The sequence below is a fragment of the Polypterus senegalus genome, chromosome 12, assembly GCF_016835505.1.
Source record: "Polypterus senegalus isolate Bchr_013 chromosome 12, ASM1683550v1, whole genome shotgun sequence".
NCBI lineage: Eukaryota > Metazoa > Chordata > Cladistia > Polypteriformes > Polypteridae > Polypterus > Polypterus senegalus.
The window spans coordinates 148831207-148858780 of record NC_053165.1 but is presented as its reverse complement, the minus strand read 5'-3'; the positions used below and the strand labels follow the sequence as shown (position 1 = coordinate 148858780).

Sequence of the window (27574 nt, the reverse complement as noted above, 5' to 3'; positions counted from 1 at the left end):
GAAATACACAGTCCTGAAAAAGGGACGTTTCTTTTTTTGCTGAGTTTATATATAATATATTTTAATCCTCACAATTTATTGATAATGTATTTTAGATGGGATGCACTTGAACTGTTTTTATTATTGTAAATATTTAGTTGACCTTTTTGTTTTGGGCAATAAATGGATTTTTCTTTTATACTTGCATTTTTGCCTCTCTGTTCTTTGTCACCGGTCCTTGGTCCCAATTCTTGACATCGGTGTCTCATTTTCCATATTTTGTGGGTCAGTTGTCCTCACACTGGACCTCTCTTAATGGGAATTTACAAGTGTTGTTATTTTAGTAATACACTGTTGCTCTGTTTTAATTTTTATGTCCCACCTAGTTACTTCCTCATGTGCATATACTGTATATATATATATATATATATATATATATATATATATATATATATGTTACTTTTCAAAAATCTGCCACACTGCAAGCTCCAGATAATCATTTGTTATTTTTCGTGAGGTTTATGGTCGTACTGTATGTATATTTTCCAGTGATCTTTGAGCCCTTGGCACCTGTCCCTACAGATCTTTTTTCCTTGAAGCAGAGTTAGTGAGCAGGAGGCCATCCGTCAGACTTCCTTCCCAGATAATAATCAGGCTTCCACAGGACCTCAATTTTCTGGCCTTCACATTTTTATGATCATTCCACAATTCACATTTAAATCCATTAAATTCAGAATGTGAAATGTTAAGCTTTTCCTTCAACTGGTTACTTGATTTTATTTTATTTTTTTAAATACCCAGGTATTTTCTCAAGGAGCTTATTCCATGCCAGGCATAATGAGATTTAGAGCAGGGGTCTCCAGCTCCAGTCCTGGTGTACTGTAGTACTGTGGCTGCAGGTTTTCATTCTAACCCTTTTCTTAATTAGTGTGCAGATTTTGCTGCTAATTAGCTCTTTGCCTTAATTTAATTGATGCACGACTTAAGACTCAGGCTCTATTAATTATTTCTTTTTTCCTTAATTAGCAAATAAGCAATATTAAGACACAAAATGTACCAACACATAAACAACAACCTGCGTCCATCACACCATAACTGAAAATAAAGAAAGGTGAAGGCCTCAGTAATGTTAATCTGCTCAGGTCCACAAAACATTTTAACAGCGCTCTTAAAAAAGAAAATCAAGAGTTTTGGAAATGTCTGCCATGGCAGAATGAGAGCCATGGAATTAAATAATGGGTAGCAACGAGAATTGGCTTCAAGTTAAGAAACTGAATGAACTTTGGAGTTTGAGGCCCCAACTTAGTTTGGCTCACTTCATATCAAATTTATGTTTAGGAAAAAAGAATCAATTCAGCGGTCAGAGTCTCAAGAAAAGTCCATTAAAATAAAGGGAAATAGTTAATTAGCAGCAAAAACTGGTCACTGATTAAGAAGAGAGTTAGAATGAAAACTTGCAGCCACAGTAGCTCTCCAGGACTGGAGTTGGAGACCCCTGGTCTAGAGCCTCTGATCCACACTTACCCAATCTTCTATGCCATTCCCAATAACTTCAGCTGCCCGTTTGGTAATCTGCTGGAGCCTTTTTTTTAATTTTGCTTTGTTAGACCACAAAACCAGGCAGTGAAGCTGAAGGTGATGCCAGAGTGGGATCACAATGTGATCAAAGGACGATGTGAGGTCCTTGTTCACTTTAATCAGAGTTTATGAATGACAAATCAGTGCTGATTGCATTTCGAGTAGGCGCTCCCTGTATGTGAGACAAGGACGCTATCCAGTGACCTGAGATGAAGACTGGACTCCTTCAGTACTGTGTCTCTTTAAAGAATCCTTGGGTACCGCTGGTTTGACTTTGTGCTGCTCATGGAGTCCCGAATGAGGCACATGACCTGCATTGTGAGGGAGCGTCCGTTACGGCACTACGGCCATGTGGCACGATTCCTAAAGGGTGATCCGGCTTGCAGGATCTTCATTGTTGAGGACCCAAGCGGCTGGACCAGACCAAGGGGACGCCCACATAACAGATAGATGGTCATTTACACAGGGTGGGACTGGACCGCGTGTCTGTCTTGAAGGTTATCAGCCGGGATCCCAAGCTGTTTTGTTGTGTGGTGGGTGCTCCCCGACCTGACCTGACCTCTTTGTATTTGTACTCAAGTTAAGATTGTTATGTAGGGTAGCTCCTAAGTATTTATTTTCATTCACTGTTTCTACCTCTTGCCCCAAAACATTAATGGGCGGACTTGTAGATTTCTGTCTCTTCAAGTCAAAGGTCATTTCTTTGGTCTTTCTGACATAAGATGTCTGTTATTGCACCAGTTTATCCAACAGTCTCCTTGATTTAAGTAATGGCTTTAATCCTCCACAAGTATGCATCCTATCAGCATGGTGTCATCTGCATACTTGATAAGGGAACATTATGAATACTCGTCATAGACACTGGATGGTCACCATGTCTTCACTCGGTTAGTCCACATGCATTTAGGGTTAGTCAGTCTGGTTTGCGGATGGCTTCATGAGGTGTGGTGTCCTTCTCAAATCCTGCCTTCATGCCGTAATCTCGACTGTTACGACAATAATACTGTAAATGCATCCCATGACATCGGCCACTTTGGAAATGTCTTGATGCTGACCATCTTAACAATTTTCTGGCTATTTCTCACTTACCTTTACTGTTAAAATTTTTTGGGTGTTTTGTAGCCTCCCAACTCGCCAGTCACTACTTCACTTCTAATAATGTGATGGCACCCTTTCAGTCTGATTTCATGGCGCAGCACAACTGTGAAACTTCTCAGCCTCAGGTAACTAATGATTTGCTTATGACAGCAGACTCTGGACAAGCCAGCATATGAATTCTGTTAGCCCTCAGTGCCGCGTTTGACACCATTACACATGACCTTCTGCTGTCCAGAATGGAGAATATGCTGGGTGTCTCTGGCACGGCCCTCCAGGGGTTTAAGTCCAATCTAACAGACAGGTGAGAGTTTGTTAGTCTTGGCAACAGGAGATCCAGCTCAGCGCCAGTCACACAAGGGGTACCTCAGGGCTCTGTCCTCGGCCCTCTGCACTCCTCTATCAATATGCTTGCTCCCAGCCATATCATTCATAGCTTTGGACTTGGTTATTATTTTTATGCAGATGATACTCCACATCATTTCAGTGTTAAAGGTGAAGCTTCATCAGATCTTGCCTCAGTGAAATTTACACCTGGATGGAGCAGAGCTATTTAAAGAATTAAATTGCATCAAAATCGAACAAAAGTCCTGCAAGTTCACACTCGAGCACAACTTAAGAAAATGAACTCCTTTTCAATTACTCTTGACAATTTTCTCATCAGAACTACTTCTTCTTCTGGAGTTTCATGGCGGTTGGTAGACCAGCATAAAAAGGTGCATTACTACCACCTACTGAGCTGAAGTGTGGAGCAGAGATCTGCCGCAAGAACGCATGCTGTTCTTTTTTTATCCCTCCATTTCCGATTCTGCCCACATAAGCCACATTAAGGACCTTTCTTACTCCCACCTCCATCACTAACCTGCACTCTATGGGTGACAGGGCCTTCTGTTGTATAGCGCCCAGTCCCCCCTAAATGAATGAGATCAGCTGACTCCATTCATTCTGTTAAAAAAACAACTTAAAACTCCTCTGTTCAGGAAGGCGTTTAACTGATCCTGACATTCTGACCCTTCTCTTAGTGTACCTGTGTGTGTGTGTGTGTGTGTTATATCACACATTACGTTATTTATTCAGGGTTTTCTTCTAGTATTGCATTTAGTATCTTAGTCTGGTTTATTGTCTCTTATTCTGTTTAATGCTTTGTATATCTTGCATTGATCTGTTTTAGTGGTCTATGCAGATATTATTTGTACCCAATGTTTTATATGCCCTGTTGTTCTTTCTGAATTTCTGTAAAGTGCCTTGAGCATGAGAAAGGCACTATATAAACAAAATGTATTATTAGTGGTAGTAGCAGTATTATTTCTTCTTCTTATTATTATTATTAGTAGTAATAGTAGCAGCAGTATTATTATTATTATTAGTAGTAGTAGCAGTATTATTATTTCTTCTTCTAAGTAGTAGTCGTAGCAGTATTATTTCTTCTTCTTCTTCTTCTTCTTCTTCTTCTTATTATTAGTAGTAGTAATAACAGCAGCAGTATTATTTATTATTATTAGTAGTAGTAGTAGCAGTATTATTTATTATTATTATTATTATAGTAGTAGTATCAGTAGTACTTATTATTATTAGTAGTAGTAGCAGGCGGCACAGTGGTGCAGTGGTAGCGCTGCTGCCTCGCAGTTAGGAGACCTGGGTTCGCTTCGCTTTGGATGTTCTCCCCGTGTCTGCGTGGGTTTCCTCCGGGCGCTCCGGTTTCCTCCCACAATCCAAAGACATGCTGGTTAGGTGGATTGGCGATTCTGAATTGGCCCTAGTGTGTGCTTGGTGTGTGGGTGTGTTTGTGTGTGTCCTGCGGTGGATTGGCATCCTGCCCAGAATTGGTTCCTGCCTTGTGCCCTGTGTTGGCTGGGATTGGCTCCAGCAGACCCCCCGTGACCCTGTGTTTGGATTCAGCGGGTTGGGTGATGGATGGATGGATGGATGGATAGTAGTAGTAGTAGTAGTATTAGTAGTATTATTTATTATTATTATTATTATTATTAGTAGCAGTCTTCTTCTTCTTCTTCGTAGCAGTCTTATTAGTAGTAGTAATAGCAGCAGCAGTATTATTTATTAGTAGTAGTAATAGCAGTATTATTTTTTTCTTCTTCATCTTCTTAGTAGTAATAGTAGTAGTAGTATTATTTCTTCTTCTTCTTCTTCTTCTTCTTCTTCTTCTTCTTATTATTATTATTAGTAGTAGCAGCAGTCTTATTAGTAGTAGTAATAGCAGAAGCAGTATTATTTATTATTATTAGTAGTAGTAGCAGTATTTTTTCTTCTTCTTCTTCCTAGTAGTAATAGTAGTATTATTTTTTTCTTCTTCGTCTTCTTAGTAGTAATAGTAGTAGTAGTATTATTTCTTCTTCTTCTTCTTCTTATTATTATTAGTAGTAGTAGTAGTAGTAGTAGCAGCAGTCTTATCAGTAGTAGTAGTAGTAGCAGAAGCAGTATTATTTATTATTATTAGTAGTAGTAGCAGTATTTTTTCTTCTTCTTCTTAGTAGTAATAGTAGTAGCAGTATTATTTCTTATTAGCAGTAGTAATAGTAGTATTATTTATTGTTATTATTATTATCATTATCACTGTCCTGTCCAGGGCTTGTCACAGTCTTCTGATTGAGGCTCCTGGAATAAAATCCCACTCCCCTTTGATTCTGAATACTTTTAATGCACTAAGTGGAAAGGTGAAATAAAAACCCTATCTATACAGTATAAGCATTTCTAAGTGTAGTTTAGTGTAATACATGTGTATTTATTCACAGAAATTCCTGAAGATGAGGCTCACTTCTTAATAGAAAGGCTGAAATCCTTTGCTGCAGATGATGTCAGCGGTCAGGTAAGCCTGTTTGACTAAGCACTCCCTTTTTATGTGTCATTTTACAGTGTAAATGTTGTTCTTCTGGGTGGACTCTTTTCAATAGAATTTTGCGTGTGTGTACGTACGGGGTTGACTGCAGTGACAGAAACGTGCGTGAATGACATCTTTAGCTAATAAAGTTGTCTTTCTAGGTAGTCCATTAAAATGAGCTCCGTGTGACTACACTGGTTACGTGTATTTAAAAGTTCTGCTCTGTCTTTAATACATTACTAATGATGGTGCCTGACAAAGACAGGTAATGGAATAATTAAAAATGTTTGCTATATCTTGCCTTATGTGCACCTTCAGCACCTTTCCTTGGTATCCCCATGCGTGGACATCTCTTTATTGGTGCTCCCTCCATCAAGCATATTCCTGTAGAGAGAGATGACAGGATCTTTCAAGCATTTTCGAGGCACTTTTCTCACCTCCTGTCCAGTTTTATTCTTGCTGTCTTTTGAAAGCGAATCTCTCTGTGTGGCTCATACGTCTTTACTCTTCCTTGTGTGTCTCACACTTGCACTTCCCCTTTTGTTACATCATCAAAGCCAAACTGACCAATCACATCAAAGCCAAACTGACCAATCACATCAAAGCCAAACAGACCCTTAGTGTTTTTATTATACAGTATATAATTTGAATAATTTGTGAATTTGGCATTTAGATGTCACGTTCCTGGTGGTTCATTGTGAATGTGCTTTGGATTTATTTGTGTTCTGCTGAGCTTATGTTTTTTTTTTTTTTGGAATTTTGACCTTCATGCTCTGTGTATTTGGACTTTGTTTGCTTTGGGTTTTCTTAATGTTTCTGGGAAATTCCTTTGCTTTTTGTGCTCCACAAGGCTTCATTGTTATTGAAGAGCATTTTGTGCGAATAAACTTTTATTTTATAAAGTTTCAGTGCTTGCCCTTATTACTAGTATAGAAGAGTTTATTCTTAAAGGTGATCATTTACATATATGAAAATAAGCAGTATATCCTAATGCATGTTAGCATAGCAAGGGTTAAGTCCAAAAAGGCTTGAGCCAGTGTAATTTTTACTTTCTCATTTACGAAGTATAGGGAAAGTATTGGAATCATCCAACAATTCATTTTTGAGATTTTCATGAATCTCAATGTTTTAGACCTCCCTGAGTCTGATTTACTTTCTCGTAGGGAAAGAATTGTAATCATCCAAAAATTCAATTTTGAGATTTTGATAAATCTCAGTGTTTTAGACCTCCGAGTCTGATTTACTTTCTCGTGGGGAAAGTATTGCAATCGTCCAAAAATTCGATGTCGAGATTTTGATAAATCTTAGCGTTTTAGACCTCCCCGAGTCCGAAGATACAATTTTTGGAATTATGTCTGTGTGTGTGTTTGTAAACACGATGATTTGAGTACACTTTCACTTACGTCAACCAAATTTTGCATACAAGTATTAGATACAAAACGCAGATTTCTATCAACTTTTGAGTTATTTCTGCTAACCGGAAGTGGTGATTTTTATTCCTGCAGTCGCAGAATCCGATTTATTTTATTTTTCTAAGGCCTTGTTCACACGGGCGCTAAGTTTTTGGATAAACGAACTTGCTCTGAACGTCCTAGACGTTTATGTTGCATTTTGTGGTGGCGATCGATTGACTTCTACACCGGCGTTCGTTTGTCTCTGTCTAACGCCAGCCTGCAGCCCAAATTGTAGTTTGTGTGTTAACCTGTGGAGGCAGTGTCGGGAACTGGACTTTACCGCAGTACAATAATACCCATTTATTTCCACTCACCTTCTTCGTTTTTTTCTCTGACAGATTTATTTTCCCATTCTTGTATAAGCTGCTCAGCAATAGACTCCCACGCCTTGGCCTTCTTATAACAATCACTGTAGTCTGGTAAAGAGATGTCCAATATCAGCGGTCTCTGCTCCACTTCCTGCACGAGCTGGGCTGGATCAACCTCCTTCGACATTTTATTTTTCTTTTTTCCCCGCATTTCCCTATGTATAGCATGTAGGATCATGGGATATATCCGGTCCTCCGAAGCGTAAAATAAACGCGCAGAAAACGAACTAGAAGGGGTTTCCTTGCGTTCGTTGGGTTTTGAACGCCAAGAAAAAGCTGCATGCAACGTTTTTTTTGATGCCGTATAAACGCGCTGCCGGACAAACGCACGTCACCAAAGCCCGTGTGAACACTCTCATTGACTCCTACGTGTAGAAAACACTCGGCGCTTGATCCGCGCTCACCGGACGCTACGAACGCAAAAAAAACACTCGATTTTAACGCCCGTGTGAACAAGGCTTTAGGAAGCTGGAAACCTGAGAAAACTAAGCAGGTCATTGTTTTAGAAATGCAGCTTGGATGAGTTGCTTGGATGTCCGGTATCTTTCATTTGAACAGCACAGTATCTCACATGTGGGTCCTCCTGGTTTTAACTTAAGTTGTGTACTTGATCAACGAATTATTATCGGACACCTGCACAGGGTATGAAGTGCTGGCAGTTTCGGTCAGGTGATGAACATTAGGTAATGGTAGGAAGAACCAGAAGGAGGAGACCATTTTGCATATGTGATAGGAATTGTAACAAAGGTAAGCTTGCTGAATTTGCTAATTGCTCAATTCATCTGAACTGGGACCGAGTGTACATCATGTAATAAAGCTCGATTCTGCCCGCACATCCTGAGGTCTCAGAGTGCCGCCTTTGAGCAGCGTGTTTCTGCCACAACACTAGCTGGGGTTTGATTGTGACATCCCCCTCTACCGGGCATTATTGGAAGTGTTTAGGGCTACATGCTTTGGAGCCTTTTAGTGTTTGGGGCTCCTAGTTCATGACATTAGACTTCTGATGGGAATGAAAAGATTTTAAAGATTAAAAAATATTGGTGTAAAGGTGTTTTTATGGTACTGGCAAGTATAGGTTACGTTAATTTTTTCTAATGAGGTATTTATTGAAAGCAGAGGAGAGATGATGAGTATATTGGGTGAAGGGTGCTAAGGATAGAGCTGTCGGGTAAGAGGACAGGAGGAAGGCCTAGGAGGAGGTTTATGGTTATGGTGAAAGTGGACATGCAGGTGATGGGTGTGACAGAGAAAGATGCAGAGGATAGAAGGATATGGAAGAAGATGATCTGCTGTGGCAAAGAAGAAATAATAATAATAATAATAATAATAATAATAATAATAATGTAACACATTTATGTAACCTGGCACAGTGGTAGCTCTTCTGCCTTGCAGTAAGGACACCAGAGTTCACCTCCCAGGCTCTCAATGTGGGGGTCTCTTCTGGGTATTCCATTTTCTTCCCATTGTCCAAAGAAATGTAGATTAGGTGGATTAGTGATTCAGTTGAAAAGTATTAGGGAATTTGCAAACTCGTCCGTCTTAAAACGGAGAGACTTTCGGTGCGGCTTCTACTAGACGTGAGTTTCCTCTTTCAATTTTGCCCTGAGAGCAGTCACCTGTATATACTGTACGTGTAGATTTTCCTCTTTTGTTCATCTGACAGCCACTCGGACGCCCAATACAAGCGAGTCAGAATGCCGGGAAGAGCGGAGCACACAAACGACTCACACAGCAACGCCCTCTCCTGGTGCTTTTATGTAAATGAACCATCAGAGTACAAAAAAAAATCACTTGTCTGGAAATACATGCAAGGGGAAAAAACAGTTAAGTAAGCAAAAATAAGACTGAATTGATTAGCATGAATTGAACTATCGGCAGATGATTAATGTAAATGGTGCAGCTAAAAACACCATTTAGATAGATAGATAGATATGAAAGGCACTATATGATAGATAGATACTTTATTAATCCTTGGAGTATGTGAATGTCCCCTTGTGATTAATAAAGTATCTATCTATCTATCTATCTATCTATCTATCTATCTATCTATCTATCTATCTATCTATCTATCTATCTATCTATCTATCTATCTATCTATCTATCTACTGTTTGAACTAATTAATAACACAGGGAGGCGCAGCTGTCCGAAGTGATTTAAACAGAGGACGGGTTTAAAAATGGACAGTGGCATCAGTAGGTGAGGGGCTTCAGCGGTTTAAGCCCCTAATCTTTCAGTCCCAGATTTGCACAAATGATCGCTGCAAGACCTTAATCTTGCTGCCCATCGTGTATCATTCATATTCCTGTTATACAATAACTCCGTTCTTACGTATTTATACGGTATCATTTTAATTCAATACTGCAGCGTTTCTCAACCTTTAAGTATTTACGACCCGAGTTTTCATAACATTTTTTATCGTGACCCCCTAACGTTTTTTTTGAAACCCTAATAAAATGTATTCCTATATTTTTTGCTGCCGATACACCGCTACAAGTTTTATTATACCTACTTAACTTTTATTTATCTAACTCTATATTTATTTTTCTAGTATCAGAATGTAGTTTAAGTTAACTTGTTTTTGGTTTCAATAGAACCGCCGCATTGCTGGGTTTTAACAAATATTTATAGCTTGATGGGGAACTTATTTCAGTTCCTTTTCTCTATTCATGCTGTAATACTGATTCTGATTTTACGCTAGTATTGCTCATTTTGTATTAGTAGTTACTTTCCAATGGCTAATTATTAGGTACTGCTCTATTGGGTATACTTTCAAAAATGTTATGTTTAGGAAAATTGAACAACAATTAATTACCATAAACGCCATCCTCACATCACTCGAATTGTAATCTGCTGCGTATGAAAGCCGTCGAGCCGCCACAAGCTTCTTTGGGTTCCGTTTTGATGTCCGTTGTAAAAGCTCACATGTAATGTTATGTACTAACACATGGAATTGCATTCTATTTTCACATTTACTTTGGAATATGACTCATCGTTACAAAACTACTTCGTAAAACAAAAATGTAATAACCGACTCTTGGATGAAGTAACTAAAAATTGTGAAAGGCTCCAACTTTCATATTGGTTCATAATGTCACTGGACGCGCCTGAGTGCTATGCCACGTGCTTGTTTCGTTTGTCTTTTCGCATTTAAATGTCTATCATGTTTGGTTTTTTTTTTTTTTTAGAATGGCAACACCCCAAATATCCGATCTCATCAAAGTGACCAATCAGACACCTCCTCTGATCGTGCCCCGCCCACATTAACCAACACGGCCTGATATTTTTCTTTTAAACTCTTTTTACGCAGGTCTGACTGGATAGGCTTATAATAGTTAAGCTCAAAGTGGGCTAGGGTACGCTGGATAATTTTATAAGCCCACTTTATCTTGAGTGGGGTCGCGCGGCATATAGAGCCTACCGCAGCAAGGATAAAGTGAAAGGAACAATCACAGGACAGGACGCCAGTCCATCTCAGAGTGTCGGTGAAACCTTAGACTTTTCCTGTTTTAAGAGATTTTGGTCTCGCATATGCAGACCATAAAATAACATCAAGTCGATGTTTATGCCCAACTTGACAAGTTGCCAGCGTGACGTTTTAAGTGATTATTTGAATTATTTACGCATTGTGAGATATTATAATGATACTGAGGAGGAACTCGCAGGGGTCCGCACAGCCAGTGGAAGAGGCTCACCTCTGGAAAACAAGCTTGGAGATTAGGAGCTTCAGATAACAATTTAACAACACTGCCACCTGCTGGCCCTGGGAGGTAATAACTGTCTTTTTCAAAACTCCTTTGTACACTCGTACAACCTCCAAATTGGAAAAACAGTTGGGATGGTATGGAAAATGCAAATAAAAAAACAAAAAAACAGTGATTCTTAAATTGACAGACTTTTGTTTCATTGCAGACAGTATGAAGCCAAGATATTTCATGTTTTGTCTGTTTCATTTATTAATATACATCCATTCACACATTTCAAGTCCTGCAACACATTCCTAAAAAAGCTGGGACTGAGACAAACTAGGGTTAGTAATGAGGCGAAATACGAGGGGGGGGAGGGGGAGGGGAGGGGGGTCAAGCTAAAGGTAGAAAATGGGATTTATTAGACAATGGAGCGAACCTTCACAAATCTGATCATGTCATTTCTCAATGGAGTCTCCACACTTCTCAATGCACTTGTACCACCTGCCTGGCAGTGCCCGGATCCAATAATGACATGGGTGTCACACTCCTCAGATCTGGCATCCCTTCCGAGGTTGATTCCTGACTTTGCACCTATGGCGTTGTGCTGGGAAAAACAATGGATAAATACATATTCTGCACAATAGGACTTTTGAAATAACTTGCCTATGGCTCTCCGTCATCGTGACCTCTGTGGTCAAGCATTTCATTCTACCTGGATGACTACCTGCTCCCTCAGCTCCCCAAAGCGTGCTGATTTATGCGAGTAACCTCTGAAGTGGGTGTGTGTGTGTGTTTATGGGCATCAAAGTCGTTTAGTTTTTCGTGGATGTCACGAGGAGCATCTGCCTGTCGCATCTTGGTGGCCTCGGGTGACGTGTTCCTCAGATGACATTTCCACTCTACCTTTCATTGGTGAGGATGCTATACATGATGACAGGGACCAAAAATGGCCAAGCTGAGTGTGCAGTTTTGTCCCCTAGCTGCCCTGACTACATCAGTCTGGCTTTACGTTTACAGCAGTCCAGGCTCAGAATGTTTTATCAGTACACCGAAAGAAAAGAAAAGAAATGGACACAGCCGGGGTAGGCACTGACCCCCCGACTTGGATAATTGAGTTGCAAAATAAGTGGATGGGTACTTCACCAGGTGCCGTCGGTAGTCCACCCAAGAAAGCCCATAAGCAACAGAGAAGGGTCACCTATTGACTAAGTAACCTTAACATTGTAGGTGGGGGCCCATTTTATCCATTAGCCTTATTATTTTTGGGACATTTTAAAATAAAATTCAGTGATCTACCAAAAACCACTGGAGTGTGAATGATTTTTTTATTGGGTCATTTTGGCCCTTTTGATCATGTAGGAGCTGTTTACCCTCGTACATGTCTTAATATTAACAAGAGCCGTCATGTTCTGATTATTTCTGGATCACGGCTGACATTTGAGCTTTCTAAGTCAGTTGTCAGATCTGTCAATGGCACTGTCATGAAAAATCGAGCTGAGCTCAATCCTTCAGGGCGCCTTAGCCCACCCCAGTGTTACATCACACGCACTTATCCACGAAATGCGCTCACACTCAACCAGTTTAGAATGGCCGGGTAATTTGATTAATCAGTTAGTCATTTGGGAAGTGGCTTTTTCTTAATTAAATTACTAGGGGGCTTTGCCCCCTGCTCACTTCGCTCACCAACCAGCCTACGCTACATGCCTGCCACTTCACGTCTCTGCCGCTCAAGTATGTGGATTTCATTTTCACCAAACAACAAATCTTTTAATTCTCGCAGATACGCCTCTTCATTGGGAGGCAACACTACTTTTCCCTGATGGCAACACGAATTAGACGATGTACAAGTCTCCGACTTAAAGTTAAAAGCCAAACAAAATATCTAGACTTCTGACATATCACCCATGTCCATATATTTGATCTTTTTTTGCTGTTTCGTTATTTCGCTGAGTAATAATTTCTGTTTGTTGGCGCTATTGTGACCTTTACATACTTTTTGTTTTAAACTTTTGTATTTTACTACTTACATAATCTCTAACTTGCTCTGCATGTGTATTGCGCCAATATTTTTAAATGTCTTGATGAAGTTCTACTTTGTCTTTTATTTCTGACCCCGATTGGACCTGCAAGGTTTCTTGCACTTGTTCCACGCTGATTATTATTTTCAGAATTTGCACAATACACTACTCTTCTTCGCTTAGTCGTTGACGCGTCATCTAGAACGTTTCAAGTTATTGTCCTGATAAAATTTATAAGAACTGAAAGAGCAGGAAGTGTATCTGTCAAAAGCATTCAGGCGACTGACAGGTTAGATGGCTGTAGTCTTGTTTGAAAATGGTTGTAAGTCACAGTTTCAGATGCAGATTCAGAAGTGAGGTTTCCATTCTGCACGAGAAACTGTTCAAGATGGGTCTCGTTCAGAAAGCGGATGTCATTTGAGACGGCCTTCTCCTCGCCCAAACACTAACCTTAAGGTCAATAAAATAGGTCTCTGGTGGTAAGTCACTATTTTAGAGCTAAAATGATAAGAGAAATGTGAAGCCTACTTATATACCTAATCTTAATTACTGTGAAAGAACCAAGTGGCGTCCCCTTTCTGAACAAGAGCCGCCAAGGCTACACTCGATGCAGTTGTACTACTAAGTGCACAACAAATCGCAGATCAAAAAAGTTTTTTTTTCTTCCGACTTTGGCCGATCGTCCCATACTATTTCGCAAACTGGCCAGCCAAATCTTGAAATCAAGGAAAAGATCGGACATTGGCTGGTCAATTTACAGCGACATTGGCCATTTCCCGATTTGGCCGGACACTTCCAGTTTTGGCCGAACTTTGGGTTTTGGCCGTAACATACATATATATAGGCTAGTAATGAAATATTGCCTAGAAACGTATACACCAATCAGCCACAAAATTCAAATCGCTACCAGGAGAAGTGATCTCATTACAATGGTACCTGTTTTGGGGTGGGATATGTTAGGCAGCAAGTCAGTTCTTGAAGGTGATGTGTTGGAAGCAGAAAAAATGGTCAAGTGTAAGGATCTGAATGGCTTTGATGAGGGTCAAATTGTGATGGGCAGACGACCGGATCAGAGCATCTCCAAAATGACAGGTCTTGTGGGACGTTTGCAGCATGCAGTAGTTAGTATCAACCAAATGTGGTCCAAGGAAGGAGAGCAGGTGACTCGGTGAGAAGGTCACGGGTGCCCAAGGCTCATTGATGAGCATGTGGAGCGAAGGGTAGCCTGCCGGATCCAATCCCACAGAAGAGCTCCTGTAGCACAGATTGCTGAAAAGCGTATTGCTGGCCGTGAGAGGAAGGAGTCAGAACACACAATGCATTGCAGCTTAGCACATAGCCGCATACCCATCAGAGTGCACATGCTGAGCCCTGTCCACAGCTACAATAGGCACGTGAGTATCACAACTGGACCATGAAGCAATGATGAGTCACAATTTCTATTGGGTCACGTGGACGGCCAGTTATGTGTTCAACTTGAACCTTTAGGAAGTGATAGCAGCAGAATACACTATGGCAAGAAGGTAAATCCGCAGAGGCAGGGTGACACTCTAGGCCATGTTTTGCTGGGAAACCTTTGGCCATTCTTGTGGATGTTACTTTGACGTATACCACCTACCTAAAGATTGTAGCAGAGCACATCCACCCCTTCATGGCAACAGTATTACCTGATAACAGTGCCCTCTTTCAACAGGATAATGCAACCTGCCACCCTGCAAAAAATTGTTCAGAAAAGGTTTGAGGAACATTTGCAAAGACCTCAAGGTGTTGACTTGGCCTCCAAATTCTCCAAGTCTTAAACCAAATGAGTATCTGTAGGGCGTGCTGGAAAATGAAGACTAAACCACAGTGGCCCCATCTCCGGGTCTGCTGCTATGGTGCCAAATATCACAGGACACCTTCAGAGGTCTGGTGGAGTCCTCTCCTCAATAGGCCAGCACGAGGGGGGTCTACACAAAATTAGACAGATTGTTTTACTGTCACGACTGATCAGAGTTGAGTATACATGGATTTCAAGTATTAAACAGGTAAATGCCGAATTTTAATAAATTAAATGGGATGTAAAATCGGTCCAGAAGGTCTTCCAGTTGAGATTTGAACCAATCGTTGTGTGGACCAGCCAAGCAACTATCAACTACCCAATTATACCACTACTCATCCTACACAGATTTTAGATTGAAAAGAGGGGGGTGTCCACTGCAGGATTTCACATGAGTCGTATATACAAGTCTGGAAGAAGAGAGTAGGGCCCCCCTTTGGAGCTCCTGAAGATTAGACACAGCTGCAAAAACACATTTTATTTAAATATAAATATATATATATATATATATATATATATATATATATATATATATATATATATATACAGGGAGTGCAGAATTATTAGGCAAGTTGTATTTTTGAGGATTAATTTTAATATGGAACAAACACAGTGCTATCAGTCAATCCAAAATGTTAATAAACCTGAAACCTGAATGTTTCACAACGGAAATGTGAGTGTGAACATCATCAGGGGAATACATATGTGCACAATTATTAGGCAACTATTAGTGTGCAGATTTATTATGCAACTAAAGGAAAATGAAAATTTTCCCATCTCACTTGTTTATTTTCATCTGTTATAGTGAGAATAATAAACAAACACCTCAAAATTTACAAATAAACATCTCTGACATTTCAAAAAATAAATCAATCAATCAATGACCAATATAGCCACCCTTCTTTCCAATAACAGTCATAAGCCTTTCCATTCATGGAGTCTGTCAGTTTCTTGATCTGTTGACGATCAGCTTTTTGTGGAGCAGTGACTACAGCCTCCCAGACACTCTTCAGAGAGGTGTATTGTTTTTCTCCCCGTAAATCTAGCGCTTAAGAAGTGCCCACAAGTTCTCGATAGGGTTTAGGTCAGATGAGGAAGGGGCCATGTCATTATTCCTTCATCTTTAAGGCCTTTACTGGCTGGCCACGCAGTGGAGAACTTCGATGCAAGTGATGGAGCATTGGCCTGCATAAAAATCATGGTCTTTTCCTGTATCACTGTTTGAAGAAAGTGTCTTGAAAAACTGGCAGTAGGTTTGGGAGTTGATTTTGAGTTCATCTTCAATGCAAAAAGGTCCAACTAGCTCATCTTTAAAAATACCAGCTCATACCAGTACCCCACCTCCACGTTGGAGTGGAGCTCTGTGCCATTACTGATCCACAGGTCCATCCATCTGGTCCATCAAGAGTCACTCTCATCTCATCGGTCCATAAAACCTTTGAAAAAAATCTGTCTTCAGATATTTCTTGGCCCAGTTTTGACGTTTCAACTTATGTTTCTTGTTCAGTGGTGGTTGGGTTTCAGCCCTCCTTACCTTGGCCATGTCTTTGAGCACTGAACACCTTGTACTTCTGGGCACTCCAGGTAGGTTGCAGCTCTGGAATATGAAAGTACTGGAGGATAATGGGTTCCTGGTAGCTTCACGTTTGATTCTTCTCAAATCTTTGGCAGCTAATTTGCCTGTTTTGTTCTCAACACGTTTCTTGCGACCCTGTTGACTATTTGCAACAAAATGTTTGATGGTTCTGTGATCACACACCAATATCTTAGCAATTCCAAAAGTGCTGCATCCCTCTGAAAGACTTTTACAATTTTGACTTTTCAGAGTCAGTTAAATCTCTTTTTGGCCCATTTTGCCTGAGGAAAACTAGCTGCCTAATAATTCTGCACACCTTGATATAGGGTGTTGATCTCCTTAGGCCACACCCTCCCTCATTACACAAATACACATCACCTGACGTGCTTAAATCCAATAAGCATTCAAGTTAATACAGCTTGGAGTTGGAATATACGCATTAAAAATGATGATATGGTCAAAATACTCACTTGCCTAATAATTGTGCACACAGTGTATGTATATATATATATATATATATTAAATACTGCCTTTTCAAAAGTGATTAAGATGAAGGTCAATAATTGATTAGTAGCACTAAACTTTGACATGTGCTTGTTAGTGTGTAGCAGTCGTGAAGACAATCCAGCCCTTTTACTAAGAGGTGAATGTGCAGATATGCTTCTATCCATTGTGGACACTGGGGGTGCTCCAGCTCCCCGAACACCCAACACAAGCAGGCTCAAAGGGTCTTTTGTTATGGGGAAACACTTCCCCAAGCATTTCCCACCAAAGCCACGAGTACAATTCAGCACAATACAACACAACTCTTTTCTTCCTTCTCTCTGTCACTGCCTCCTCCACTCCTCCTCGCAAGCATTGTCCACCTTCCTCCCAACTCTGGCTCATTGATGTAAGGCAGGCAGCTCCTTTGATCTAACCCCAAGCAGTGCTTCTGGTGATATGATGCTGCAGCTCCGAAGCTCTCCATGGGTGAGATTGGAGCTCTATGGAGTAAAAACTCCCCAAATCCCGCAGCTCCACCTGATGGTCCCCACAAGAACCAACAAGACTGTCCCACCAGGACTACAATACCCAGTATGTCTTCTGGGTGTCCATGCAGGGATCCGAGCCTGGGCTTGCTGTCATCTCGTGTCCTGGAGGAGACAAAGCCCTGTATAAGATGTCTCCCACGGTCCTTCCATCCTGACGGCGTCCCAATAGGATAAGGACACCGACTGTCCCTCACACTGTATTATGGCAGCTCTTCTGTTATGCCTGTAATTGTTTCTCATTCGTTTCTCTTCATCTCGGTTTATCCAAAGTGACCTCTCCAATTTTTATTATTCCAATCAAAGCAACTTAATTTTGGGAGAAATTCTAAAGCTATGCAGCACGTTGGCATAGTGGGTTGCATCATCCTTTTATTTGACTCCAGGGCCAGGTCCTTGACTGTGTTGGGGTCTGCAGGATTTTTCACCAGCCCCCTAAGTCTTTGCTCTCGCATCATCCAATATGTGCAGATTTAGATTAAAATCAAACAGGTCCTTTGTTGTATTGTTGAGTGAGTGGCCCCTGTGATGCACTCGTTCTGTTTTCCTTCCAGGGCTGGCGCCCTGACACCCCATGATTTTCCATTGGATTGAGCATGTTTTGTTTTGTGATGTTATTCAAATCTTTAAAAACTGTCTGTCTCTTTGTATCACTTTTTATAATTTCATCTTTCTTTTTTCTTATTTCTTGTTTCTCTTTCAGACTCTGGGATTGATCACAGCTGGCTCCCAGTCACAGGTCTCTGATGACAACTCGCAATCATGTAAGTTTATTAAATCAGGGTGGTATTCCCGTTTTTAAAACTGTGTGTTTAATCGATAAGTTCTTTCTAATCATGTCAGATAAAACAGAAAATAAACTATCAACTTTATAATACCTTTTTCTATTAACATCTTCATAGTTTTGAAGCACACGAGAGACCGAGTCTTTCCGTGATTCATCAAATGATTTAGTTTTCAAATTACTCATCAGCATGGACAAATGATTCATTATGAAAAATCGGAACGGATAAGAATGAATTTCTTTGTGTTTTGCGGAGCAGTTCCTCCTTTTCTGATCTCTCCACCAGAGGGCAGCCTAACGCCACTATTGGATGCTGGGTGAGCCCTGCGTGTCTAATGAGAATCTGGCAGGTGTTTTGCGGCTTTTGAATCTTTCTCACAGAGTAGTTGGCGGAATAATAAATCAAAACAATTGACAAAATACCCAATTAGTAAGAATTCAGCACAACTCTGCAGTTTTGTAACTGATGATTATCATTCTGGTTTCGAGCCAGTCTTTCAAAGAAAGGGGTCCTCAAACTTTTTGGTCGTGACTCCTCAATTAGTTTGACTGCATGCAACTTTTTCTTGTTCCCACGAGGACTAGAAAGGAGGAGCGGGGCTGTAGTTGATGTGGTGTTCATACAATTAATTGGTTTTCCTTTTCTCCAGTCCAGCTGCGAGCCTGCAGCATACACTGGGGGCTGGAAAAAGCTTCTCGCCTCATTTATTTTACCAGACACATTTCAGAGAGATTGGACGCCTCAAGAAACGCTCGAATATTACAGTCTTTAGTCTTCACTGGCACAATGGAGGGCTGATTGTACAATTTATGTGTTTAGTAATTAGATTATCTATCTATCTATCTATCTATCTATCTATCTATCTATCTATCTATCTATCTATCTGTCTATCTATCTATCTATCTATCTATCGTGGAAAGCGTACCCCCAGACACACCGACACCAGAATGTCCAAACACACTTCTTTTTATTAAATATTCAAACACCACAATGTCTTCAAGCACCAACTCTTCTTCTTTCTCTTTCTCTTTATTTGACTTCCTGTCCTCCTCACAAGCTTCGTCTCCTTCCTCCCAACTCTGGCTTGCTTACTGGAGGGAGGCTTCCCCTTTTATTATGACCAGTATAAGCCCCAGGTGCCCCCCTTGACGTCACTTCCTGGTGTGGTGGAAGTGTCAGGAAAGCACCTGGAAGCACTCCGGGTGTCCTTGGAATTACTTCTGGCAGCACTTCCTGGTGTGGCGGAAGTGCTGCCATCCAGGGTTCTCTAACTGTCTGGGCACCCCCTGGCGGTGGCCACATCCTCTCATAAAGAGTGTCCCAGCTCTGTCCTTGTGGCCCCCAAATAGCCCCGGGTGGCTGCCCTCTCGTGGCCGAGGAGTAGCATTGTCCAAGTTGGGGACTATCCAGGCAGTGTCCCCGGTTATCTATCTATCTATCTATCTATCTATCTATCTATCTATCTATCTATCTATCTATCTATCTATCTATCTATCTATCTATCATATAGTACCTTTGCTTTCTTTCTCTGTCTGTCTGTCTGTCTGTCTGTCCGTCTGCATCATTCTGTTTTATATAATGCCTTTCCTGGCTGTGTTTTTATAGTGCCTTTCATGTCTGTTTATCTAGTTTATTGTACCTTTCACATATGTGTATCCCTTCTAGAGTGCCCTTCCTACTTTTCTATTTGTATCTTTAATTATGTGAATTTCCCCTTGGGATTAATAAAGTATCTATCTATCTATCTATCTATCTATCTATCTATCTATCTATCTATCTATCTATCTATCTATCTATCTATCTATCTATCTATCTATCTATCTATCTATCTATCTATCTATCTATCTATCTATCAATTCTCTATTTTATTTAATGCTTTGGATATCTGTTTATTTTGTTGAATGCTCTCTCATATTTATCTGTCCAGTTTATAGATAGTCCTTCTTCTCTGGACCTTCTCCAGTGCTGTTATGTCCTTTTTGTAGCCTGGAGACCCAAACTGCTCCCAGTACTCCAGATGAGGCCTCACCAGTGTGTTATAAAGCCTGAGCAGAACCTCCTGTGACTTGTACTGCACACATCAAGGCGCTATATAACCTGACACTCTGTTAGCCTTCTTAATGGCTTCTCTCCACTGTACAGACACAGATGCTGATGAGTCCACTGCGACTTCTCATAAAGGGGTTCTTTGCAGTTTCAGACCTCCTATTGTGTGTTCAAACCCCACATTTTTGCTTCCATCATGCAGGGCCGTCTTAATGAAGGGGCACGCTGGGCAGTTGCCCGGAGGCCCCACGCTAATCTATGTATGTTGTGACTTGTTGATTAATCTTTGCGGTACAGCATGTTTTTTAATGTTTAAACACTGATTTTGTTGGAGGTACCAATACAATAAATATATGTTTAATTTTATTGGCCATTTACAATTTTATTCCTGTGAGTGGTTGTGTGGCTAGGGGCCCCAGGGCACGGCTTTGCCCGGGGGGTCTATAAAGTTGTTAAGACAGCCCTGCCATCATGTAATCCTTTACATTTACTGACATTACATTTCATCCGCCACACATCTGCCCCGGCCCGTATGCTGTCCACGTCCCTCTGTGATGATTTAGCTTATTCTATGTGGTCTGCCCTTCTGCCGACTTTGCCAAGGTCTGGCTGGATAACATAAACTCGCATGGTCTCCTCAAGAATGGTGAAAGTGCCTAAAGAGCACAACTTGCTTTGCCGTTTTATAATTTTGGGCTCACGAGGAAGTATATGAGACGTGGATACAGAGGGTCTTTTACTTTGGAGCTCTGGTGGGTTAAGTGACTCACAAAAGGGGTGTCCTGTGCATCAGAGGCGGGAGCTCAGAACCATTGCCAGCGCCTTGGTGCCTGCATCACCCTGCTGGAGTTTCTACCTTTTTTATTACTGCTGTTTTTGTAGATTTAGTGGAGTTCACTGGGGGGTCTAGCGCTGTTCTGTACTCGTATCGTAACACAAGTTTGGTTTTGTTTTGTTAGCAGTGCTGTCACAGAGACCCTGGGATGACACGGACGGTGACCGCAGCCTGATGCCGGCTCGAGATGCTTACTCTAGCATGTATCTGGTGGGCCAGTATGATGAAGGAGGGGGCCGACGCAGCATTCATCTTCCTCCCAGTGAAACACGGTAATGACACATTACACAAATTCCTTTACATTTTTTTGCCACCATTAACTGCTTGAACTGTAAGCTCGTAAAGAATTAAAGTAGCAGACCTAACCTAACAGTCATAAATATGACCACAGGGTCACATGACGTGAGTCAACGGCGTCGTGTAAACAAATACAACCAAAACAGCTGCAAAATGTAACTTTTACAAAATGAATCAAAATGAAAGTTGGCTATCAAAAAAAAAGAAATCTAGGTGCAATAAAATAATTACATTAAACTGAAATACACTTATCTATCTACCTTAATAAAGGGACAAGTGTCTATGCGTCTGTCTGGGTATCTGTGCGTCCATTCTGGGTGATGTCCATGGTATATATGCCATTTGGTATGGGATTCGTAAAAGCAGTGCTAATGTTTGTGGTGTGCCATCTGTTGGAATGAACAATGCAGTGCATTTTATTACTACATGCATTACAAAAAATTGGTATGAGATTCATAAAAACAGTGCTAAAGTATTATGAAGTGGCATCTTTTGGAATGAAAAAGGCAATTCATTTTTAACCACATACATTACAAGAATTTGGTATGGGAGTCATAAAAGCAGTACTAATGATTGTGGGGGACCATCTGCTGGAATACAAAATGCAATGCATTACAAGAATTCAATAAGGGATTGATAAAAACAGCGCTAATGATTGTGAGGTACCATCTGTGGGAATGAAAGATGCTGAAGGCCTGTGCGCTGGAACTGGGGAGTCCTCTACAGCGCATCTTCAACCTGAGCCTTGAATAAGGGAGAGTTCCGAGGCTTTGGAAGACATCTTGTATCACCCCAGTCCCAAAAGGTATCAGGTCCTAGTGAGCTGAATGACTCCCGGCCTGTCATTGTGACGTCACGTGATGAAGACCATGGAGCGGCTGCTGCTTCACCACCTGAGGCCACAGGTCCGCCACGCCCTTGACCCTCTGCAGTTCGCATACCAGGAGAAGGTGGGAGCGGAGGATGCCATCATCTATATGCTACACCGATCCCTCTCCCACATGGACAGAGGCAGTGGTGCTGTAAGAATTATGCTTCTTGACTTCACTAGCGCCTTCAACACCATCAAACCTCCGCTCCTTAGGGACAAGCAGACTGAGATGGGAGTAGATTCACACCTGGTGGCATGGATTGTGGACTATCTTACAGACAGACCTCAGTATGTGCGTCTCGGGAACTGCAGGTCTGACATTGTGGTCAGCAACACAGGAGCGCCGCAGGGGACTGGACTTTCTTCTATCCTGTTCAGCCAACATACATCGGACTTCCAATACAACTCGGAGTCCTGCCACGTGCAAACGTTCACTGACGACACTGCTATTGTGGGCAGGAGGAGGAGTACAGGAAGCTAATCAAAGACTTTGTTAAATGGTGCGACTCAAACCACTTACACCTGAACACCAGCAAGACCAAGGAACTGGTGGTGGATTTTAGGAGGCCCAGGCCCCTCATGGACACAGTGATCATCAGAGCTGACTGTGCAGAGGGTGCAGACCTATAAATACATGGGAGTGCAGCTGGATGATAAATTGGACTGGACTGCCAATACTGATGCTCTGTGTAAGAGAGGTCAGAGCCGACTATACTTTCTTAGAAGGTTGGTGTCCTTCAACATCTGCAGTAAGATGCTGCAGATGTTCTACCAGACGGTTGTGGCGAGTGCCCTCTTCTACGCGGTGGTGTGCTGGGGAGGCAGCATAAAGATGAAGGACGCCTCACACCTGGAGAAACTTGTTAGGAAGGCAGACTCTATTGTAGGATTAAAGTTGGACAGTTTGACATCTGTGGCAGAGCGATGGGCACTAAGCAAACTCCTGTCAATCATGAAGAATCCACTGTATCCACTGAACAGGATCATCTCCAGACAGAGGAGTAGCTTCAGTGACAGACTGAGGAGATCGTTCCTCCCCCACACTATGCAACTCTTCAATTCCACTCAGGGGAGTAAATGCTAACATTATTCAAAGTTATTGTCTGTTTTTATATGCATTTTTATTACTCTTTAATATTGTTTTTTGTATCAGTATACTGCTGCTGGATTATGTGAATTTCCCCTTGGGATTAATAAAGTATCTGTCTGTCTGTCTGTCACATTACAAGCATTTAGTATCTGATTCATAAAAATAGTGCTAATGTTTGTGGTGCGCCCTCTGTTGGAATAAACAATGCAACGTGTTTTATTACTACATGCATTACAAGAAATTAGTATGGGATTCATAAAATCATTGCTAATGTTTGTGATACACTGTTGAAATGAACAATGAAATGTATTACAAGAATTTAGTATGGGAGTCATAAAAGCACTGCTAATGTTGGTGAGGCACCCTCTGTTGGAATGAAACATGTAACTCATTACAAGCATTTAGTATCTGATTCACAAAAGTATTGGTAATGTTCATGGTGCGCCCTCTGTTGGAATGAAAAATGCGATGCATTTTATTACTACATGCATTTCAAGAATTTAGCATGAGCAGTGCTAATGTTTGTGACACGCTGTCTGTTGAAATGAATAATGTGATGCACTACAAGAATTTGGTATTGGATTCACAAAAGCAGTGCTAATGTTGGCGATGCACCATCTGTTGAAATGAAAATTGCAATAACTTACAAGAATATCATATGTGATTCATAAAGCAGTGCTAATGTTTGTGACACGCTGTCTGTTGAAATGAATGATATGATGCATTACAACAATTTGGTATGGGATTCACAAAATCAGTGCTAATGTTGGCGATGCACCATCTGTTGAAATGAAAATTGCAATGCCTTTTTATTGCTACATGCAATACGAAGTACATTCCAATACATGGTGCACTCCAAAGGTTTCTGTTGAATGTGCTGTGGTCCACGTTGTTACTTGCACAGCTAGTTATTACATATTTAAATCGTAGCAATAAGCTCAACAGAAGCCATCATCAAAAGAAAGAAAAAATAAGAAAAAACCCACAAAAATCGAAATAAGAAAAAGCAGAGCCCGCCAAGAATTAAGAGCTCTTTAGGATTTATATGTTTCGCTGTATTTAACACAATCGTTTTGTTGTGGCAGTTTAAAGGTTGAGTCTTTGATATGTGTTGTCAAAGATTTGTCAGCAGTTGTTGCCCACATGTTTCTCCTCTTTTCTGCGTATGAAATGCTGTCTGTGTAGTTCAAGGTGAAGGAGACGGTGGTCGGCAGTATCTTCAAGGACTTCTTCCAGATGTTTTGCATTTCTTTATCCCCCGAGTTTTGTGGGCCTCAGGTGCTCGTCAGTTTAACGTATGACGTGCTCTCCTTCCGTTTCCCCACATCACGTTCAGTATTGTCATATGGAGTTGTTGGTTTCTAGATCTACTTGACCCAACGTCGTGTTGCGTTCCTCTTGCTGTCACATCGATTAATTCCATAGTCTTTTTTTTTTTAAATGATAAGAACTCTCAATAGAAAAAGCCTGCGTGTTCCATGATGATGCAAAAGCTGTTATCTGTCCTGGTTGTGGGATATGACGTGAGCGGCACAAATCCGGAGGCCGACTTTGATTTGAGAGCCTCCTGTAATGTCACCTTCACCTTACACGTTTATGTGTTGCTACATTCTGCTTTGAGGTTTAATGTGCACTTACTCACTGAGCGGGGTTTGCTAAAAGCCGCCTTTAGATTTCTCCGTCTATTCAGCTCGACAGGCTGAATTATTATTGAAAATGAAACCACTTCACCTCAGGATATAGATTTAAATAATTGCCTCTCCTAGTTTTATATTTGCTGGCACTTAAAAGCAGTGCTATACTTTATTTCTACACGTTGAAACAAATTAGATGCCATTGGAAGAAAGTTATTAAAAGTGCTACTGCTTGGCCTTCTTTGGACTGGACTGGTCACTGATTTATGGAATACTTTCCTCTATCATTTTCAACAAAGAAATATCCATTTGTGGTATTGGATGTGGCTCAGTGGGGTCTTAATTCACACTCGCGGAACAATTCAATTGCAGAAGAAAATTCGCTTTCTTTTATATGTTAAAATGGAACACCTTCAGGTGAAGTGTAACACAAACTTGTAATGCGTTCTGATTTTTTTAGTGTCATTTTGTACTTGTATCGGGAGTTTTTGAGGTTGAGGATTTTGTTCCTTTTGTTAAACTTTTGAAATTTATTATGGCTTACATGTACATTAATTCACTTTTATCCAGAGCGACTTACTAAAGAGATAACCATAATCATGTAACATCAGGCTTGGGCCTGTTTGTTCATTAAGTGTAACAAAAGTTGATTGTCGTAAATGAAAAGATGTCATAAGTAAGAATTTACAGTTATATTATAAAGCAATTAAACTTAAGCAATAAATTCAAGATTACAGAGCAAAGCTTTTCCCAATCAATTAGACAGATATTCACAGAACATGTAACGGTCTGGTGCCGCTCAGATTCATCGATGGTTTGCTCAGTGAGGATTCTGGGAATGCATTTGGCATTGGTCCGACCCGCACACACTCACGGACAGAGACACGAAACAAACGAATGAATGAATAAATAATGTATTAAAATTGAAAATCAAATACAAGCAACAAAAATCAGACAAGCCTTCCCTTCCCCTTCGGCGATACAATTTTAACATAACAATCAATCACGACAATGTCCTTTTACAGTTCTAATGCGGCAGAAACGGGTGAAATGGTGTGGAGTTAAAATGACGAAGGCGATCCCAAGAAAAGCTTCTGTAATAAATGAATTGAACAGTCCTACCGGTAGTCCTGAGTGGCGAGGGGAGCGCGCCCTCTGAAGATGCACGATGACTAATCCACCACTGCTCACACGACAGGCAGGCACGAATAAGACAGTTGCGGGAAACGATCCTGGGTACAAATGACTTTACAGTGGTGTTACGTAGGATGGGACACACGGGATACACAGATCTCCTTCTTGCTGCTTCGCCAGTCGCCTTTTCAAGTTTCCCGCTGGCCCTTCTTGTCCCCAGCAGCTCCAGCACTCATTTTAGATAGCCAATGAGGGCAATCCCCTTTGGGGCTGCTGGGAAATGGAGTCCTTCCACCCTGTAGCACTGCTGCAAACAGATGGGTCTTCAGTCGCTTCTTAAATACAATGAGGGAGTCAGCAGTTTGAATGGAGGATGACAACTCATTCCACCAAGTAGGAGCTACGCAGGAAAAGAGTCTGGATTAAGACTTAATGCCATGTAGAGGTGGCATCACCAGAAGCTGTTCCGTGGCATACCTGAGTGGGAGTATAGAACGTCCGCAGTGTCTTCATATACTCGGGTGCTGACCCATTGACTACTCTGTAGGCCAGCATCAGGGATTTGAACTCAGTGTGTGCTGCTACAGGGACCCAGTGTAGCGACCTGAAGAGTGGAGTGGCATTTGACATGTGCCCATCTCAGCTCATTATATACAAGATGGCCCTCTACGTTCTGGATCATCTCCACTGGTTTGACAGCATATGTGGGTAATCCTCCCAGACGTGAGTTACAGTAATCCAGACACGAGAAGACCAAAGCCTTTTGGACCAGAAGTTTTGCTGCATACTCAGATGAGGTCTGATCTTGTGGATGTTGTACAGCATGAACCTGCATGAATGAGAGGCAGTGGATATGTGTTCAGAAAAAGACAGCTGCTCATTAATCACCACAGCAAGATATCATACTGACTTGGTAGGTGTTAGTAACAGGGAGCCAAGCTGTACAGAGATGAGAAGTTGAACAGACCTGGCTGGGATCACAAGAAGCTCTGTTTTTGCCAGGTTTGCTGTAGATGGTGGTCCTTCATCTGGGTTGTGATATCAGTAAGACATGCACAGACTTGAGCTTCAAACCGTGTTGTCCTCTGGATGTAATGACAGGTACAGGTATGTATCATCGGCATAACACTGATAAGAGAAGCCATGGGACTAGATGATGGAGCCCAGCAAGGTGGTGTACAGAGAGAAAAGTAGAGGACCCAGCACCAGTCCTTGGGGCTCCCCTGTGTATGTCTGATGTGTCTTTAAGGCAAAGAACATTACAACAATCTGGATGAGAAGAAAACATTCCGCCCAACAAAGTTCGCCAGTCCTATCCACTTAATTCTTCTAAAAACATCAAGTCGAACTCTGAAGGTCCCTAAAGTCTTACTGTCTACCACACGACTTGGTCACTTATTCCATGTGTCTGTGGTTCTCAGTGTAAAGAAAAAGTCCTAAT

The 27574-nt window shown here is 41.2% G+C and overlaps 1 protein-coding gene across 1 annotated transcript in view; it reads left to right on the top strand.

Annotated features, from left to right (window-relative positions):
- The window catches only part of LOC120539926 (protein unc-13 homolog B-like), a 151049-nt gene that overhangs the window by 25998 nt on the left and 97477 nt on the right, over window positions 1-27574 (top strand). The window contains exons 6-8 of the mRNA XM_039770281.1: window positions 5403-5476; window positions 18145-18205; window positions 21232-21379. Of these exons, the coding sequence (XP_039626215.1) occupies window positions 5403-5476; window positions 18145-18205; window positions 21232-21379 (283 nt within the window). The remainder of the gene's footprint in view (window positions 1-5402; window positions 5477-18144; window positions 18206-21231; window positions 21380-27574) is intronic.